This window comes from Leuresthes tenuis, unplaced genomic scaffold (assembly GCF_036924035.1).
Source record: "Leuresthes tenuis unplaced genomic scaffold, fLeuTen1.0.hap1 SCAF_21, whole genome shotgun sequence".
Taxonomy (NCBI): domain Eukaryota; kingdom Metazoa; phylum Chordata; class Actinopteri; order Atheriniformes; family Atherinopsidae; genus Leuresthes; species Leuresthes tenuis.
In genome coordinates, this window is record NW_027325375.1 from 29,716,319 (window position 1) to 29,735,525 (window position 19,207).

At 41.0% G+C, this 19,207-nt stretch overlaps 1 protein-coding gene across 1 annotated transcript; it reads right to left on the reverse strand.

Annotated features, from left to right (window-relative positions):
- Positions 1–265: 265 nt before the first annotated feature.
- phldb2a (pleckstrin homology-like domain, family B, member 2a) lies at positions 266–16,991 on the reverse strand. Its single transcript, XM_072374835.1, has 17 exons — positions 16,814–16,991; positions 13,724–13,838; positions 11,072–12,036; positions 10,682–10,948; positions 8,041–8,175; positions 7,597–7,743; positions 6,610–6,756; positions 5,716–5,826; positions 5,552–5,641; positions 5,298–5,435; positions 4,844–4,943; positions 4,382–4,580; positions 2,846–2,936; positions 2,627–2,773; positions 2,284–2,503; positions 2,080–2,165; positions 266–1,889 (listed from the first exon to the last, which is right to left on the reverse strand). The coding sequence occupies exons 2-17, from the start codon at positions 13,776–13,778 to the stop codon at positions 1,749–1,751; spliced, it is 3,039 nt and encodes a 1,012-aa protein (XP_072230936.1). The 5' UTR covers positions 13,779–13,838; positions 16,814–16,991; the 3' UTR covers positions 266–1,748.
- Positions 16,992–19,207: the final 2,216 nt, after the last annotated feature.

The window sequence follows — 19,207 nt, forward strand, 5'->3', positions numbered from 1 at the left end:
TCAAAAATACCACAGTAATAGTAGCAATTATCAATAAAGACTACAACAACATTAAAATAAGCTCTTTAAAGGGAAAACTAGGTGGATAAAGCATAAATTCCCACTACTTTACATTAAAATATGGTACTCTCTTTAACAATTAACAATTAACAATGCTTCTGCAAGCACGAGCGCACCTAACCGCCATCGTATAGCTTTTTGTAAACCTGTGAAACTCGTGTTTGTGTTGACAAAATAAGCAATCATAGCATTTTAAAAGATAAAATTCAAAATCACAATTATTTATTCATGACACAAGTATATGAGTATAAAAACCTGAAGCATAAATTTGCAATATGTTTATATACAAAATATAAAGCATTAAATGCATTAAAAATATATAAATGCAGTAATTAGTTTAATTTCAAGGCTTACGTCTTGTACAGTGCACAACAGCTGTTTACATGTCTCTTCGTGGAAAAATCTCCAGTGAAGGCAACAACTCATGTGTAACACTGTCAGCTGTGCAGCCTGATCTGTGACCAACACTCAACCTCAAGCACTGCAGCCTGTAAACCAGCAGCTTGGTGTTAAAGCGATTCTTCTCCATCAAAAACAGTCAGACTGCTCCAGATAGTCAGAGAATATACAAATCAAATACATGGTGAAGTAACACATTCAAAACAAAGTTTAAAAAAAACTGATTTGCTTCCAAATAGCAAATCTAAAGCTTGATATACATGTGCTTCTAACTGCACATATCTAAAATCTGAGCATAAAGAATATGGATGATGGAGGTTCTTTTCCTTCAGAAAGTGCACATTTATATAAACTCTGTGCATTACGTCATCCGAATGCAATGACTCTACACCGAGGACCTCTGCTGGTGAAACATAATGAAACGCTTTAGTGTGAGGAACACATGGGTGCCGCAGTACATGCAATATCACTGCTGCACAACACGGCCTCATCATGTCAGGCCTGCAGCCTCCTCTACAGACAGAGGGAGCTAGCTGCACATTTCTGTAAGAAAAAGAAACAAATTTCTTTGTCATGATAGTGATGCAAACCCTGATCTGGGGACATTCAACCCTGCTGTAAGATAAGCAGACAAGATCAGCTTATATTGGTCACCTGGAAGCAGCAATCAAACACGCTCATTTCATCTGAATATGGTGACATCATAGAAACGATAACTCTGAGTCTTAACAAACACAACAGGGATTGTCTGGGATCAAAGATACAATCTAATATATCTGACAGTGATAAAGAAACCCTGAAGAGGTGGAGTTAAACCAGAGGTTTTAGGGGGGAGGAGGAAAGATGTGAACTCTGGTTTGAACTTGTCTAATATACACAAAAGGCCTCAGTTTACAATGTAGAGTAGAAATGCTGCAGATGTTAAGTTCCTGATCATTTATGGCTTTCCTTTCAGAGGAGTTTGTAACAAGAAATAGAAAAATTAAGCTTCAGCAACACACTAATAATAAGTGATTGTAGAAAATAACTAAAAAGCTTAATTTTGAAACCAGTATGTCAGATATTTTCATTCATCACATCATAAAGCATGCATGCGAACACAGGTAGTCCTCTTCCTCATTTGTAATTGGCTTCAAGTGTAAACAGAAGCCACTGTTTTATAGACCTGACGAGACTCCAGCTCTCAGTCTCAGCTCTACACCCGCTTGCTTTCACACTGATAAGAGTAGAAAGCTGCAAGTTTCCTCGTTTGACAAAAAGCTAAGGAAATTAATTCAAACCCGGCTCTGTTACACCATGAAATTCATGTGTCCTTCAGCACCGGTTACAATAACATCCATCCAGATGCGCATGGCCTCAGGAGATGGAGCCACCATGTAGTAGACCCGATCGTGGGTCTTCACACTGAAGGTCAGCGAGGGGTTGGGGCTCTTGTGCGTGGGAGTGAATGTAATTTGGAAAAAAATGGGAAATTATGGAGAGTGATTGGGGGGGGAAGGGAGGAAGAGAGGTATGTGTGGGAGGGAGGAAAGAAGAGGACAAACAGATGTCAATATTAAACAAAAATGAAGCCTGTGTTAACAATGCCACATGGTCAAAATCACACACACACACACTTACTTTGTGTGCATTCTTTAAATGGTCATAGTACACTTCTTCTATGGCTTGGAAGTAAATGACTCCTTTCATCTTGGTCTCATGTTTGTCTGCAGTAGAGAACATAAACAGAACTGTGATCAAAGCTGGTTCCCAGCATCTCAAGTATCCTTTCCTCGCTTCAAAGTGACATCAGCAGCATCACACCTGAGAGACAGAGGTACAAACCTGCGTAATACGTGAGTGTCCTGCGATTCTGGTCAAAGACGAACCAACGTTTCTTCCATGTCTTGATCTTTCCTCCCATTTTGACCAGAAATCCTCGACAGGTTTTATCAGTGATGGCCAGATGGAAGCAGGCGTCTGGGTTGTGTCCAGCTGCCTCGATGTGACCGTGGAGATCAAAGTCGTCTTTTCTTACAGGAAGGTAGCGAGTCAACAGCCGGGACTATGGAATAAGAAATAAAACACTATGAATTAAGCAGAAATCTTTTTCCTGCTTCATTTTAAATCCATTTACATCAAGCTGAAGGGAAAACAAGATGCACGATTTCAACTTAATTTTGAATACCTGCGATCTCTGTTTCTCCCTGAGCTTCACCTCCCTTTCTACAAGTTTCTGTCTCCTGCTCGTCTCCTCCTGCAGGCGTTTCTCCAGGTCCTCTCTCCTTCTTCGCTCCTCCTCCAGAGCGTGTCTGCGCATCTCCATCTCCCGCTCCTGCACATGCCGCATGTGAATAAATGGCACCCATAGTCAAACACAAAGTTTTGTTTAGGTTCGGGTCATTACCCGATGCTCAAGGAGTCTCTGCTTCTCGACCTGGGCCTCACGGAGTAAACGCTCCATCTCCTCAAGCTTCGCCATATTGGACGTGCTGGCACTGATGAAACAAAAAAAAGTAAAACACAAGTTAAGCTACAACTGTAATGAATCCAGAAACAGAGGATAAATTTAAGGAAAAACAAGGAAAAACAGAGAGTCTAGTCTCATCCTCCATTTTCAAAGTAAACAAAACACTCCCATTTCCACAGCAGGCATCATGTTCTACTTCCTGTGTGTTCTGCCAAGGCTCATACTAACACTAAGTGCATGTGTCACCAGACATCTGCACTTACACATCACATCTGCAGAGAAAATCTGAACCTGTCCTGAGTCCATGTATAATGTGTAATGTGCTGTTAGGCCTGCCACAATTATCAAGAAGTCTTGTTGACATCATCATCATCACTTGAAACTGACAAAAATTTAGTATTTGTGCTTTGTTTTCCACCATTTGACAGAGATGACTAACTGATACACCCTTTTAGTGATGTAATCTCATACGTACTGCTGTGACATATCTGCCTTGGGCAGTTTTTGTTTAGAAAGCCTGGTAACAGTTACCCTTTTTCATTTCCAAATTACTGACCGTAATAAGGGCTCCATAAATAATCTGTAGAGTTTAATAGTGGTACAGAAATTAACAGAAATAGTTGTGACAGTTCTAGGTGTTGGGCCAGATCAGCCGTAATGAACCAGGACCTGACTTCTCCAAGTATGTGGGACTCTACTCAGGGGATGATATTCCTTCATTTGGCGCAATTTATAGATGGTGGCAAAGTGCTCCCAATAGCATGACAGGGTCACAAAATCTCCTTACTTTTGACTCAGGTTTTTGCTTTAATGTGTTATAAATGTGGTGATAAAATAAAAACAAAAACAAAAACATACCAACGCAAGCATTGGCTCGCATAAAGTTTGGTTTCAGATTTTTTCCTTCCAGACCCCTCGGGTCATCTGGATCCGGTTTTTTATCAGTTCCCAGAGTCAGAACCAGACCTGGAGAAGCTGCATTCAGCTTCTATGCTCCACATGTCTGGAACAAACTCCCAGAAAGCCTCAGATCAGCTGCAACACTCAGTATTTAAGTCCAGTTCTATCTATTTTCAGCTGCATTTGAATAAGCTTGAGTTTCAAAACGGAATCATGTTTTAACTATTGATTTTATCTTTCATATATATCATTTTTTCTGATTTTATCTATTGTTCTTATTTCCTTCTTTTGTTTAAATTTTAAATCATGCTTTTTATTTCTTCTGTTTTAATGTCTCTGTGAAGCACTTTGAATCACCTTGTTGTTGAATTCTGCTATACAAATAAACTTGCCTTGCCTTCAAAGGCAACCATAAAAACACGAGTTTAATCAGCATAACAAAGCACCAAAAGTTCTGTGTCCCTTACCTGTGTGATAAACAACTGGATAGATATTATGTGGATTATGTTTTTCACTCATCTGACACATTTAAGCCTTTTCAACATCTGTATGCGATGGCGGTTCAGCTCTAACCTGGAGATGTTGTCTGGGGAGCAGGCGGAGAAGCTGGTCTCCAGGCTGTCGGAGCTGTCCACACTGACAGTGTCCGAGGCCAGGCTGTTGTCCGGGTAAGAGAAGGAGTCCAAGAACATGTTGGACTCTGAGACCATCTGGCTGCAAAACTCACTCTGTCTCTGTCGGTCTTCATTCATGTGTGTATGGCTGTTGCCTGCTGTCAGAGAAAAACATTGCAGATAAACAGGAAAGTACCCATAGCATGCAGAGCTAATGCTAAAGCACCAAATTAGAGTGGGTTGAAATTCTGTTAAACTAACTTTAGGCCCTTGATACCAGGTTTGGACCAAATGTTACCTCCTTTGTGCAGTGCCCCTGATTATAACATCCCCACAGGATGCAGTCGCTGTAGATAAAAACTACTCCTAAAACTAACAAATCTCATTCAAACAAATTGCACCATTCGTCACTCTGACTCACTCTTGGGCAGACGGCGGGTGTTCAGTTCCCGAGAGGAGAAGCTGAAGCCTTGTGGGATGACACTGCCACAGCTGGAGCTTTGGGATAAAGGTAGGTGAGCCTAAGAAAGAAAAAAAGGACACTTTATGACTTTTACAAGGAACTTTAAAGTTCCTTCACTTGCATAAGTACTTCCTGAGAGGGTCGGGTGTTGCAAGCCAGACAGAAAGTTAGAATTCCTGTTTGGGTGGATCACTCTCAAGGGACAGAAATTTTCAAAATGCAAATAAGTGAGACAAGAAATCCCCCCTTTTGCAAGCCAGAATCCAAAGGAGTGATGTCATTTCTTGAATCTTTCATCTACCGTTGTGTTACAGAATGCTTTAAATGAGAGAAAACTGATGCTGTAGTTCTTCAAAGATCACAACATCTCTATTTGTTTCAGCTGTATCCAACCTCTAATTTTGGTTCAGACCTTCGGAGGAAGTGTGCGTCCCAGAGATCTGCCATAAGAGCTGAGGAGCTGCTGGCTCCTCTTCTGAGGTAGGCTTTCACTTGGGTGGGCAGAGTTTTCTTTGTTACTTCTTCTCCTTTCCTTCAGAGAGTGCAAGTGCTGCATCATACACACAAATCAGAAGAACCACAAAGCATAAAAATGTAATTAAATCAACGCTCACTGCAGATGCGGGTGGAAATAAAGTTTCATTCCAGTGTTACTGTAACTGTTACCTCTTTGATAGCCACAGGGTTGTTGGTGAAAGTCTGCCGCTCAGACAACTCTGCATACTTTCCTTCCAACGACACCAGTTTTTCTCTCTCCTGCACACAAAAGACACTCTTTAACTTATGAGAAACAGCCATTTACAATATGAGCTTGCAGATCATTTTCTTACCTTCTGAAGCATGATGAGCAAATTGTTTTTCTCTCTCTGAAAATTCTCTCTTTCCTGCTGAGCCTGTAAAGTAATCTGCGAGGACTGTTTCTTCAGAGTCGTGATTCTTTCCTGTGAGAAACAAATCAGCGTGGCATCAAAGCACAACACCTGTTCACCTTGTGAAATCAGGAGGTACAGCAGAAGTGCTGCATTCTGAAGCAGCATCAGAGCAAACACCGTAGACATCCTTCAGCCTTTTTAGTTTTCCACTGGACAGAAAAATACACTGGATTTGTTAGGGCTGCAGTGTTGCATGCTTACCATTGCTGGTTTCTTGCAATTAGTTCATGCTTTGCAGCTTTATTTTCATGCACAACCTGCAGTAAGATTGATGACAACAAAACACAGTGTAGTAATTGGAGAAAAATAAATTACAGAAAAAAGAATAATTATAAAGATCACGACAAAAACTTGATCAAAGAGCCTGCAGAATTGAATTTGTTTTGTGCCTTCAGACAGCCAGTTGGTTGCAGGTTATTTACTCTGATTAGACCTGCAGAATCCTTTATTATTCTTGTTTTCACAACACACTGTGTTCCTTTGACATATATCTGTTTAATTAATATGTCGTTAACTTCTAATATTGGAAAATGTAAATCTTGAAGGTGTCTCCTGTAACTGTTTACAGAACAGACACAGTTCTGTGCACTCATGGAGAAGAAGCCTCTGGCTTCAACTAAACTGCAAAAAGGCACAAATTCGGATTTTCTTTCTTTCCTGACCACTTGCTAACATCCATTCTGTCATAGTGCTCCAAAATTATATATTAGAGTGATGCAATGGCAGCGTAATAGTGGTGTTATACATGCACTACATTCTACGTGCACACTCATAAAACCTCCCTTGCTGTACCTTGCGTGTGACAGTAAGACGCTGACACTCTGCGATCTCTCGCAGCAGCTCTTGGCTCTGATTCTGTTTTTCCTCGTCCTGCTTGATTTCTCTTTCCAGCTTCTGAAACTCCAAATCCTCCAAATTTTTTGATTGGTCCACAGTTTCCTGAAAGTCACCATAAAAAAACCATAAAGGAGGATAAAGTAAAAGCATGTGAACAGCTGAGAATATTACAGTTGGGAATCGAGACAACTTTGGGGGTAAGAAATAATGTGTTTGTGTATCAACACATTTAAGATTTTAGCATTTCACTAACCACCTGTTTCAAAACGAGGTCAAAGCCGTTCTGCACAATATCGATAATAATCGAAGCGACGGCACGTTTCAGGTGATCTTAGTTCTTCACCTAATCTGAGTCACTGTGACAGAAGCTCTGAGTGTGAAACAGGAGTTGCAGAGAGATGCTTAATTACAGAGAAGAATGAAAAAACTGTTCGTTTTTCTACTTCCAACAGTTGCTTATTCAGCTACGAACTGTCCACTGGAGTTGGCTTATCTGCTTTCCCATCATGGGTTATAAGAAGAATACCTCAATATCAACAAGTCTTCATGCAGAACCACAGCACTCGTATTACTATATATGGAGATGCTTATATGTTCAGTGATATTTGTTTGTTTACTGGACGGTTGGTAAGTTAGTGAGGTCTTTAATTATGCCTCTCAAGCTGCTCTGGAAATCCCATTTGGGATGACCCTTCCTTTGTTTTGGTGCTGTAAGCTCTTCATGTTGAAAACCAAAATGTTTGTTTGGCTTTAAAGGAAATGTAACCGAATCTTTTCCTCTCAGAGGTTGTGGTTGAGCTGAAGTCGTACCCAACGAGCTGTGGGTTTGATCTCTACAAACCCATGTCCACAACGTAAGCCCTACTTCCAGCTCTTCACCAAATATCCAGCAGAAGGACAGACTAATGAGGCTGATCTTGTTTGGTTGAATGTGCCAGAAACCTTCTTTATCTGAGACTTCTCTGTATTGGTTGTCTTATCAATACTGTGCATTTTTCCCTTGAGTTCATCCAGCAGCTCTTTTTCCCTCTGCAACTGGGCCATCTCAGACTCCTGCTCTCCATCCAACAGAGCACACTCCACCTCCACCTGTGGGAAAGGCAGCAAAAGGTAGAAAACCTCCCAATGGATTCATTCACATTCTCAGCCAGATCAGTCATCAGTCTAGTAGCTTCCTGTTGTGGCTGCTGGGACAGTTGATAGGGTTGTGAAAGAATGTATTTTACCCCTAACTGGGTTCTTTTCCTAACCTTAATCACGTAGTTTTGATATGTCCATCTTTTATAAAGTGCTGCTTAGTGCTCCTTCATTACGAAGAAGCCGTCAGTTTATCTCAAACCAGATGACAAACTCAGCTGTGTTTATAGAAATCACTGCGCTGCGTACCTCTCGGAGAGACTCCTCCATCTGGTTATCCAGGTCCTTGATCTTTTGCTCCAGCTCCTCTATGTTGTTCAGAACTTGAATTCTTTCTTCCTCTATATGAGTTACTTCCTGTTTCAGCTGCACACTCTCCAAGACCTGCAATGAAGTCAGGAATGCAAATAAAAGTCTGGATCTAAAAGGAGTTTCGACATTTGCAAATGCAGCTAATAGTCAAATAGTTTACCATCACCGTCTCAATAAGAAGTTACAAGTTTGCATGGGATAACAGACAGTTTTCCTTGTTTGGGCTGTTGAGACAGTTTGTTAGTCCATAGCATCAGTTTTTAATGAATTAGACGACAGCAGCTGCTGTTTTAACTCATCTAAAGCTGGATCTCTGACAACACAGACAGGATTCTTTTCCACTGGATGTCATGGAAATCTATATCAGTGCACTGCCCCACCAGTCACGCCAAAGCACTCCAACATATTGTACCATCTGGCAAAATCCAACAAACATTCTTTCATACTTGAGTGAATGAATGTTATCTTGTGATATAAAGTATTTTTCTTCAGTAAAAGCAAGTTTATGTTTTGCCCAAGAGGCTCATGTGCCCAGCAGCTCTTCACTGGTTTATAGTTTCTCAGATGGGCTGTGAACACCCTTTCATGGGGAGTGCAAGAGATGTGAGAGAAGTATTTGGAGCCTGTAAACCTCTGTCACAGCAGAGATGGTGGGATTTTAGAAAAGCTGATATCCTGGGTAAACCACATTTTCAATTCATCCCCTTCACCTGAACAGAAAATTCAACACATCTGGAAAAAAAAGCATTTCTTTGCCATGCAAATACACCCCCGTGCACAGTTGTGCACGCACATAAACACATGCACACACTAATTCTCAATGGGATAAAGTCATTTCCTGTTACCCCCTCCTTCATGAGTTTGAATGGCTCAGTGCTGAAACAAAACTGGGACTTCTTCATTAAAACCAGACACAATGTTGGAGTAGAAAAAAACAAAGTGCTGGACTGCAGGAGGTGGACTGCCTGGGAGCTAAAAATAATATAAATAATGATAAATAATGATAGATGCTGTATTCCTTTGTCATGGTGTGCTGTGGGGTTTCCCACTGTACATTATCCAAAAGAAGTGATGAGAGGAAGAGATCAGCTCAATCTGTACAAACACAAAAGCTGTTCTTGTGCAACTGTGATACCGTGTTTATGTGTTTATGTGCCCACATAAACAGGAAATGTACAAACCGTTAACTGCACACTCTCAACGTACTTACGACACAGAGCTAAATAGCTGTTAGCTGTCTACCTAAACGTCAGTAATTGAAAAACCAAAACTGTGAAAGGCACCACAAAATATAGCTTCTACTGTTACATTACAGCTTCAAACTACACACGTTTCCAATTATCTTCAACGTTTTTTCTGTCTAAACCAAATGTTAGACAAAACGCTCATTTGAACAATATCAACCCATGAAACCCTGCTATGTCTGAGCTAAGTGTTTCCCACATGGGGGAGTCACACACTGACATTTAGTTTGGGTTAACTTTGCAATCTGCACTAAATTCTAAATCAAATTCTGTAGAAATGTGGACCGGGACGACAATTTAACTTGAATTACACTGAAATTACAACAGGTAAACAAACAAGGGTAAATAGACAATCAGCAGCGAGATTAACAGCATTCCACAGAAGCCTCAATGGTCTTCACTACAGCTTGGACTTCTCTAAACTTAAGAGTCATTCTGTAGTAGGAAATAACAGAGTACAATGACAGATGGACAGTTTTAGGGTCCTGGTATTCTACATCCCAGCTCACTGTCACATTTGCTGTGTCCAAAATCTCTTTTGGACGCAGCATTTAATCAATTAAGTTAATTTCACTTACAAATCCCTTTCTGAATGGACCATGCGTCCAGACTTGCCTCATGAATTCTCCCTGTATAGAAATGATGCACATATGAATATCAGAAAACCTGATTTGTGGCTAGATGTTAATGTCCGTGCACCACAGAATCTTTGGAATGACACAAATTGAGATCAACTGCCTTTAATTTAAGATGATAATAATTTGCAGTACTCCCACTCTCAGTAGCAGGGCAGCATAATTGAATGCTTTGCCTCTCGGAGGCCATCAGTTCAAGCACTCTTGGCATGTCTAGATAAACAGTAAAGGGGCATACCCTCTATTAGTGTATTTCACAGATAAATGCTCAAATGTTTATGTAGAAATCCAGTTCACACTAAAGAAGAAGAAGAAAAAAGAAACTATCACAATTAAATTTAACAGTGCAGAGAAATTACTCTAAATGTTGCTGTATATTTGTTACTGTCATCATTAGCTAACTGTTGCTAACTTGTTAAGTTTGCTGGCACTGTGGCTTTGCTTGCCTTTTTCATTACTTTACCACAAAGAGCTAATAAGCTGTATTCCCGACACTTTTCTACATTTTAAAACAGTTATTCCAAGTAAGAATAAATCCTTTAATACCACACAAAGGGAGGACAACTGCTTTAAAAGTTGATGGAAATGCAGACTGGGCTGCAGCTTGGCAGTTTTTTAAAAAACTTGGCAGTTTTTTCATAAAAACAAAAACATTTCATCTTCGTTAACTTGGTCAGAGATGCATTTGTTGAAGCTTACTTTGGCTCTGTGATGAGTTGAGGGAGAAGGAGCACTGCTGTTCAGGCTAATAGCAGGTGAGTGAGACTCTCTGTAGTTGCTCTGCTGACGCTCTGGAGCAGTGCCGCTGGGAGAGTCAGAAAAAACGGACTCATCGTCTGACACCTGCAGCTTCTCCAACTCCTTATTGATCTTTTGCAGGTCAGAAACAGCTGAGCCCGCTGGCTCTCTTGCCACGTGACCCAACTTGGTGCACAGGTTTAAGATGGTCTCCAGACGCTGGCATTCCTGCACACAAGATATGCATAACTGATCATATAACAGTACAGTATCTGAGTTATTCTACGAGCAAGGTGTTAGTAAACTGTTCAGGGTATATAAAAGTGGACGAGTTGGCGAAAGACAACTCACCAGTCTCTGCACTTTCTGCTCCCTGAGTCGCTCATCCCTCTGGTGCTGATGGTAATCTCTCAGCTCCTCTTTGCCATTCAAAGAACTGATGCTGCCCACCCTCTGTCCTGGACCCAACCCACTCTTACCAAAGGACAATCTTCTCTCCCCGAAGCTCAGATCAAAGCCGTTCCCATCGATCTCTATACCCAAAGAGCTCAAAGAAGCCAAACTGGACCTCCTGGGTGTGTTGGGCATGCTTGCTGGTACTGTCACATCTGGCGGCTGCTCCAGTGAGGAAAGACTGCGCCGCTGTCCGACTGAGACGCCCGTTCTGTGGGAACCTCCTGAGTGACGGGAAGGCAGTGACAGAGCGGGGGGGTCTGTTGCGTTGTGTAGCCGTGGCAAAGAACGGCTGTGCAACCCCAAGCTGTTTAGGGAGCCAGTAGAGTATTTCCTCTGCCTGGAGTCTCCTCCAGCTTTGCCTTGAGAGTAGAGCCTGCGGCCCATTCGAGGACTAGACGGCATACTGGCCGCTCCACTTTTAACCCTGGGAGAACGAGGCACTGGCTCACCGTAGGAGGAAAGCAGAGAGCTTCCATCTGCTGTGCTGGAGAGCACAAGACTGTCTTGTGATTGGTGGCGAGAATGGGAATGACGGAGGAAGCCATTAGAGCTAAGCTGTCGTTCACCCTGACGTGGTGATGGAGGCACGCTGCTGCTGGTAATGTAAGAAAAGTTTCTCGTGGCAGGTGGGGGTCGGTCTGTATTGCTGAGGATTGATAGCGGCCTTGTGGACTGCGTTCCAACAGCTGAAGGCACACTGAGGTACTTGCGGCTACACTCTGCTGCCCTCAGGCTGGCTTCAAGAGCACTCTTCCTCCGCTGCAGAGTCTCCATCAGGTCCTGCAGCTCTGCCTTAGAGCGGGAGCCCCTAAGCAGCGTCCCCCCCACTGAGTCATTGTTGTGCTCAATCTTCACACAGTCTGCTGAAACCAAATAGTTGTAAGAGAATAAAAATCTTATTTAAACGTCATTAAACAGGTTTAATGTACAGCCCCTGCAGCAAAGAAAATTTACTTAAATTTGATGGCAGTCACGCATTCTTAAAAAGTGAGGAAATGAGCACCAAAAAGATGGAAAAGCAAGTGGTACTAAAAAGAAACGGCTGTAAGAACGTCATGTAACTAATAAGATTAAATTGCAACAGGTCAGTAACAAGATTGGGCATAAAAAGAACACCATGGAGAGGCAGAGTCTTTCAGATGTAAACATGAGCAGAGGTTCAGCTATCTGCAAAAGAATTTCAGAATAATGCTCCCTCAACATAAAATGGCAAAGACTTTCAATAATACGGAATATAATACCATCAAAATCTCAGAGAATCTGATGACATCTATGCCCACAAGGGACGCTGCCAAAAATCAATATTGGCTGCTCATGATCTTCGTGGAAGAGTCTGAAGACTGAGCACATCTGGCACATCATGAAACGCACGACACGACAAAGAAGGCCCGGGTCTGCTGAACAGAACTAGAATCTAATATGAGACAAGAATAGGACAACATTCCTCTCTCAGCGGTCCAGCGAATGGTCTCCTCGGTTCTCACATTTTTACAGATGGTTGTTAAAACAAGAGGGGATGTTACACAGCAGTAAACTATTCTGAGACATGTTGCTGCCATCAAATGCAAGATTAGCTAATATTTTTGATGAAACAGTAAAATGTCTCACGAAATTTGACGTGTTTTTCTATCTTTTTTGTTTTTTTAGATTTGCTAATCACAGCTTCTGTTCTTATTTACATTTTACACAACATCCCCAGCTTTTTTGGATTGGAGTTGTAACAACTTTAAGAGTCAGGAGCTCAGCAAAAAGACGTGTTATCACAAAAGTGCTGAGTGAGGAGGGGGGGGGGGGGGGACCAATGAAGAATGTATGCTCAGACAATTCTGAGCCCAATACAAACACTGGTTCAACCAGTGGTTTAGTCTCTTCTAAAAATGGAAGAATGCTGGCAGACCAAGACGAGGCAGAATACATCATAGTCTTGACTGCAACAGAAACCCTGAGGACAACCAAATACCTACGCAAGCATAGCAAGGACAGAGTCTGGATCAGGGGAGCATTACACTGAATAATCAGTACAGATAATTACAGTTCATTTGACCCTTTAGCAAAGCTACAATTCTTTAAAAACATGCAAGAATAATTATATGGGCCTTTAAAGTGGTACTAATGAGCGATGAAGGTTCCTGCACTGTGATTACTTCTTAAAAGACTGAAAGAATTATGAAGCTTTAGCATGACTCTACTCCTCAAAATAAGCTGAAATCTTTTCTTTTCAACTTTGATTACTAAAAAAAACAGAAGCTCATAAAGTTTTGAAGATGTCACCATGAGACGAAGAGATTCAGATAACTCAGAGACTTCTTTGTGAGGCTCTTAATTAATGCCATCCTGCAGGATATTAGTCATGTTTGGAGTCATTCACCTCTTTGATCCAGAGGGAAAACAGAGATAACAATAACCAAACACAATTAAGTATAACCTGTGAACTGGAAACTATATCTGTAAAAGTTAGCTTTCCAGCTTATTAACCCAGTTAAGTTGATCAGTATCAGTGATTTATCTAAATCGAATGAACAAAACAAACCAACAAATGACTCATACCTGAACTGTAGCCCAGTGTGGTGACAGCACTCGACTGAGGAAGCATTCTGTTCATCACGGCGAGCCCCCTACTCAGATGGATCTGAGCTAAGGATGCAGGATTCAGCTGGGACCTCTGCGTGAAAAGAGAAGAAATCAATATGAAACTCTTCCCCCAACTGAGCAGTTACACAAATAATTTCAACAATGAGTCTATGCTTGAGCTCTGATGTGGAACATGATTTCTCGACTGATTTTAGACGGTTTAATAAGCATAACTGCAGGTTTTATTTGAAATACATTAAAACATTTGGAACATTTTTAACACCAAGAATAGAACATCTACACATTTAAATAATAACCATCCACTCAGCAAAAGACGCAAATAAATGTAATATCAGTATAGATCAGAAATGTCTTGGCTATATTTAGCCCAGTTGAAGAAATAATTTTGAATGCATCCTTAAAAACACATAAAACATTTAACATAACTAGATAACACTCTCTCTGACAGTTAACTGTAATTGAATGACATCTTTTTGGGTTGGAAAGTGATCGTGTTCAGTTAACTCCATGATGTACAGGCATTTAAATACAAAAAACATGTCCATCCTGCCATTTATACAGGCTTTTTATACAGGAAATATGACCCTGTGTAAGAATGAACAGTTAGCTAAGTAGCTAAAGTGAGAGGCAGGCAGCCGAGAATGTATGTGAAATTATTGACTTATTGCTCCTAACATAACATATAAACTGTATCAGAATTTGGCTCGAGAATAGACATTTTGTTTTAGACTATTCATATCTTTGATCTACACTAAATGTTTAAAGACAGACAGATGTGGAATAGACATCAATAAAATATTAGATGGCTCACTGGGAAACTTCAAAACACTCTTAAACAAAGTAAACTCCGCTGCCACAAAGAGTAAAACCTCTAAAAAGTGACACGTTTGTTTACGGGAATGCAAATGAAAATCTTTCCCTCCAGGGACACTGAACCAGTTTGCTTGTGACACTGAACAACAGAATTGTTTTGTCAAGAGCAAACAAAAGACAAGACTTAGATTGTTCAGATTTAGATTCAACTTATCCCTCAGACTTCTACACAACAACATTCCAGATGTGCATATTCTAAGTGAAGGAGAAAAAAAAACTTTCCAAAAGACTAAGTATTAAAGCAGATCCAGAGGAAAGTTTTTATGTCTGGCCCAGTGTTCCCATTAAAGTCTGAAAAGCAGCTTTCTGCACCTTAATGATGTTTGAGCCCCAGACTCATGACCACTCATTGAAAGCATTCCCTCAGACTCCCACATTCACTGAGGCAGCAGCAGCAAGTCAACGGCTGGGTCAACCTGGACCGATGAGTCCTGCAGCTCATGCTGAAATCATTAGTCCATACTTGGTTTTTTTTGCATGCTTCTTTTCATTCTAAAGTAACTACAGTTTTCATTCTGTGCTCCACTGCGATTCAATCAATATGAGAATATTCACCATAGTAACGCATGTTTAATCTGTAGATTGGATGATTATCACAATAATACAAGCAGCCAATCAAAAGCTCCTCTAGTGAAAACATTTTCTGGCAGAAAAAAAGAGAAACATTCAAGTTAAAATAAACTAACCCGTCAAGTAAATCCAACAAACTCTAAAAATTCCCACACTCCAGGTCGTGATTCACTACAATCACAATGATTAAGGATATCATAGGCTCCAGTGACATGACAGGGGGATTTTTAAAAAAGAAAAGTCAGATATTACTGTTTCCTGAAGCCACAGATCACACACACACAGCTGGGAGAAAGGCAGAGATGGCTGATCTAAGATTCTCTGATCCTGCTGTCTGGAGAGAGGGCCTACAGGAAGCAGGGTATCCTCTTACACAGTCAGACATCCAGTCAGCATGAGTTCACTCTTCAGACCTCCTAAAAAATATAGGGGGAGAAAATCCCCAGCCTCAAGACAAGAGCAGGAGGGGATACTGCATCACCCAGGTCAGCAGGGTGGTGCACCACATAAATACACAGGGAGATGTAAACAGTTTGAGGAACGATCACTGATAACGTGGCTTTCATTTAACGTGCGGTAACACTCTGAGGAAAAATACTTACACAGTGCTAAAGGCCCTGCCTGGAGCTGTCTAGAACATATCAGTCATTGTCTTTATCACCAAGCAAAAAACAGAGGTTTGGGACAGAAAACCATTCCAGCCACAACTAACAACTGACTATTAATTGTTTAGAGAGTCAGAACATCAAGAATGCCCGTGCAAATTAATCTGACCAGAGGACCTAAATGTGCGTTGCCTGGCAAACTATTCAAATTATGCATTATTCTTAACTTCAATATTCAGTTTTCAGTGACCCAGATGGAGAAGAACAACATATATCTGCATTAGAGAAGCTGCAACTATGAAAAATTTCATTTATTCTTTTGAAAAATGTAACATTAGTCGGTGAAAGATTATGCAACAAAATAGTCAGTAGTTTGGAGACTAATAGAAGGTTGAAACAGGAAAGATTGACTGTAATAGGAACTATGTAAATATAAGAAGAATACAAATATAAGCACTTACTTTATTCACCACCTGTAAACGTTTCTGACTGGATTCACTGACAAAGCAACTGATTTTAGTTTGAACTGAGACTGGTTTGATGATGATGATGATGTTTGAAATATTTTGTACATGTTTGACTTACTTTTGGAAGTAATTTTAAAGTCATGAAAACTTATCAAGATCAGATTTTTTTTTAATAATCCAAAGTCCAATGACAGAGAAAGCCGTAAATAACCGAGTTCATCTCAAAGTTGTCTGATCCAACCCCTGTTGTTTTATCACATATTTTTAAATGACTGTATTATTTCCAAGCAGTGAGATCATGTGTAAAAAAACCTTTTAGCCGCTTATTGAAGTCAGCGTTATTCATGCACGCGCACTTGGCAACAACGATGAATGCAGAATTCAGTGAAAGCGTTTAAACAACACTGCACAGTAATGCACAGCCTGTCACATCTTCCCTGTTTTTTTTTTCCTGGAGCATCACTGTTTCAATCGAAAACCCACTTTCAGAAGTGGTGAGGCGACTTGCACGCGTGAGAAAAGCGACTGACCTTTGTTTTCTGTCCCAGTTACATAGTTTTAAACAGATCTCTGACGAGCGTCTGCTGGTGCTGAAGTTGAAGTCTTCGTTCCGTCTGAAACGGCGGAGTAAAGTCTTCCCGTGACAAAGAAGCAGACAGGAGACCCTCTCCCCTCCCACCTCCAAGTCCCTGCTGAGATTTTTTCTCCCCAGGGGGGGAGTGTGGCAGCGGGCGTGTTTACTTTTCTGCGTGAGGCTCGGCTGCTGCCGCTCTCTGGTTGAGGAGGAAACTGCGAGCATGCAGCGATGAAGAAGGGGAGAAAACAAAAAAAGAAGGAATGACTAAAAGCAGCATCATCTAAATATGTGGAGGCTCTAAAGAGGAAATCAATATCTAAACTCTCCAATCAGTGGGTTTTTGTTTCGCTCAACAGCTGCCTCTGACCTCTGACCTCACACTGATCAATATCATGTGATTTGGATGTGAATCACTGCAAGTCTGTCGTCGTCATGTGACATATCCATTCTGCATTTTCAAACTCTATCTCAACCACATCTGCTGCCAACAGTCGCTGGCTGTTTATTCAATTTGTTCACAGGAAAAATGAGACTTTGCCAGGTTTTCACCACACAGCGAAGCCCTCCCACATTGTGTGTTCTTTGCAGAAGAAAAATCAAGAGTAGGCTCAACGTTGTAAAAAATGTTGACTTTCAGAGTGTTGTTTCAGCAGTATATGTGGAGGCGGGCAGAGGCCCCATTGCTTGTGTTTGAAACAGGGCCAATATCACTCCCCTCCACAACAAAGAGTACGAAGCTGTTCTGGTGGCTGCATGGAGCATACCTGCTGATATGATCCTTATCATGTAATGAGTACATATAACACAAAAACTCAACAAGCAAGTAGAATGAATGAAAAGCTACTTTTGTAAAAAAAAAACACTGAATACCACCCTGATCCTTCACACAAAAAAGCCCAATTACATCATAGGGAGGGGGCTGTGGAGCACAGCCTGACTTGATGATTACTTCCAGATACAGAGCCGGGGTCTTTGTCGTTAAACTCGCACACACTCCACGCCTGCCTACCCTTCTCCCTCTTACGTTCTTTACAGCTTCAGGAAGGTAAAATGACACATAAATCTAAGTAAGGTCTCATCTGAGAGCTGGGACACTTTAAATTTATCGCCAAAACAAAAGTTTGATTGTAAGAGAGCGCTGGAATGTCACAGCACTTCCTGTCCAAAAGAAAAAAAAGGTATGATTTGAACCTAACCACACATCTCCTGCAAGCATTTTTTAAACTGTAGACTGGAAACATGTGTAGGGGGATTCTGAGAAGAGGCCGTGGAAAAAGTAGGGAAGAGGCAAAAAGGATGGAGGAGAAATTGGTGCGATTGAGGGAGGGGGTGTATGATCATCCCTGGTAATTGTAGGGAAGTCTGAGTCATCGCGTGAAAAGTCTTATGTGTCTCACTCAATAACAAAAGACCAAAGTCAACAGTGAAGTTTTGGTGTGAAACGTGAATCTCTGTTTATTTTCTTCAAAATGAACTTTAGCCTCGTCAACTCCTTTTTCAGTCTTGTCAGTTTCAATTGAGTTTCCAGAGTTCAAAGTGTGTGTTTCCCACCCTGGCATTTGGATCTGTGCCTTCCTTGCAGCTCAGTTACTAAAGATCTCTCTCTTCTGACTACATCCCAACATCTTCACACACTCAGATGCTGTACAAGAATATTTCCTCAGAGCACATCTTGTGACCTCTGATGAGCAAATTAACTATTCCCAAGGCCATTTTGTGAAAGCTTAATTTGCAGGATGTGGATCATAAATGACCCACATCACGGGTGTTTGTACAGTTAATCTAAGAATCAAAAGTTGAAGAGGAAGATAAGCCTGAGGTCAGCTTGAAACCACAAAACAAACAGTGTAGGTCTGTGTTCAGCTGAAAAACATGGCTGTGTTGTCATGTTTGTACAAATGAATTAATCACATTCCTGTCTATTGTGGCAGTTTATCCAGAATTCATAATTCCACCACGCATATCAGACCTTTAAGGGTTTTTCTTGTAGATTACTTAAGAACCATGGCTGCCTCATTGTATCACCGGCATGCATGCAAAGATAAAACCTGAGCATGCATCATCGCAACTGATCAAACACAGAGTCAGTAAACAAGAGCGCAGGACAAGATATACATGTCTATTTTTAATGTGAAGGCATGGGGGGGGGGCACAAACTGAACATTTAATCAGTGTTTACAGTTTAAGGTGTGTGAACTTTACACTGATGACATCATTACACACATTTAATTTCACCTGGTAACACTTGTTTAATCTAGAAGGGTCTTTTTATAGGTAGATAGCTTGTGGCTTGAACTTGCTTGCTTGTTTATGACAAATACAAATCAGCCTCAGAGTTTTCAAATCC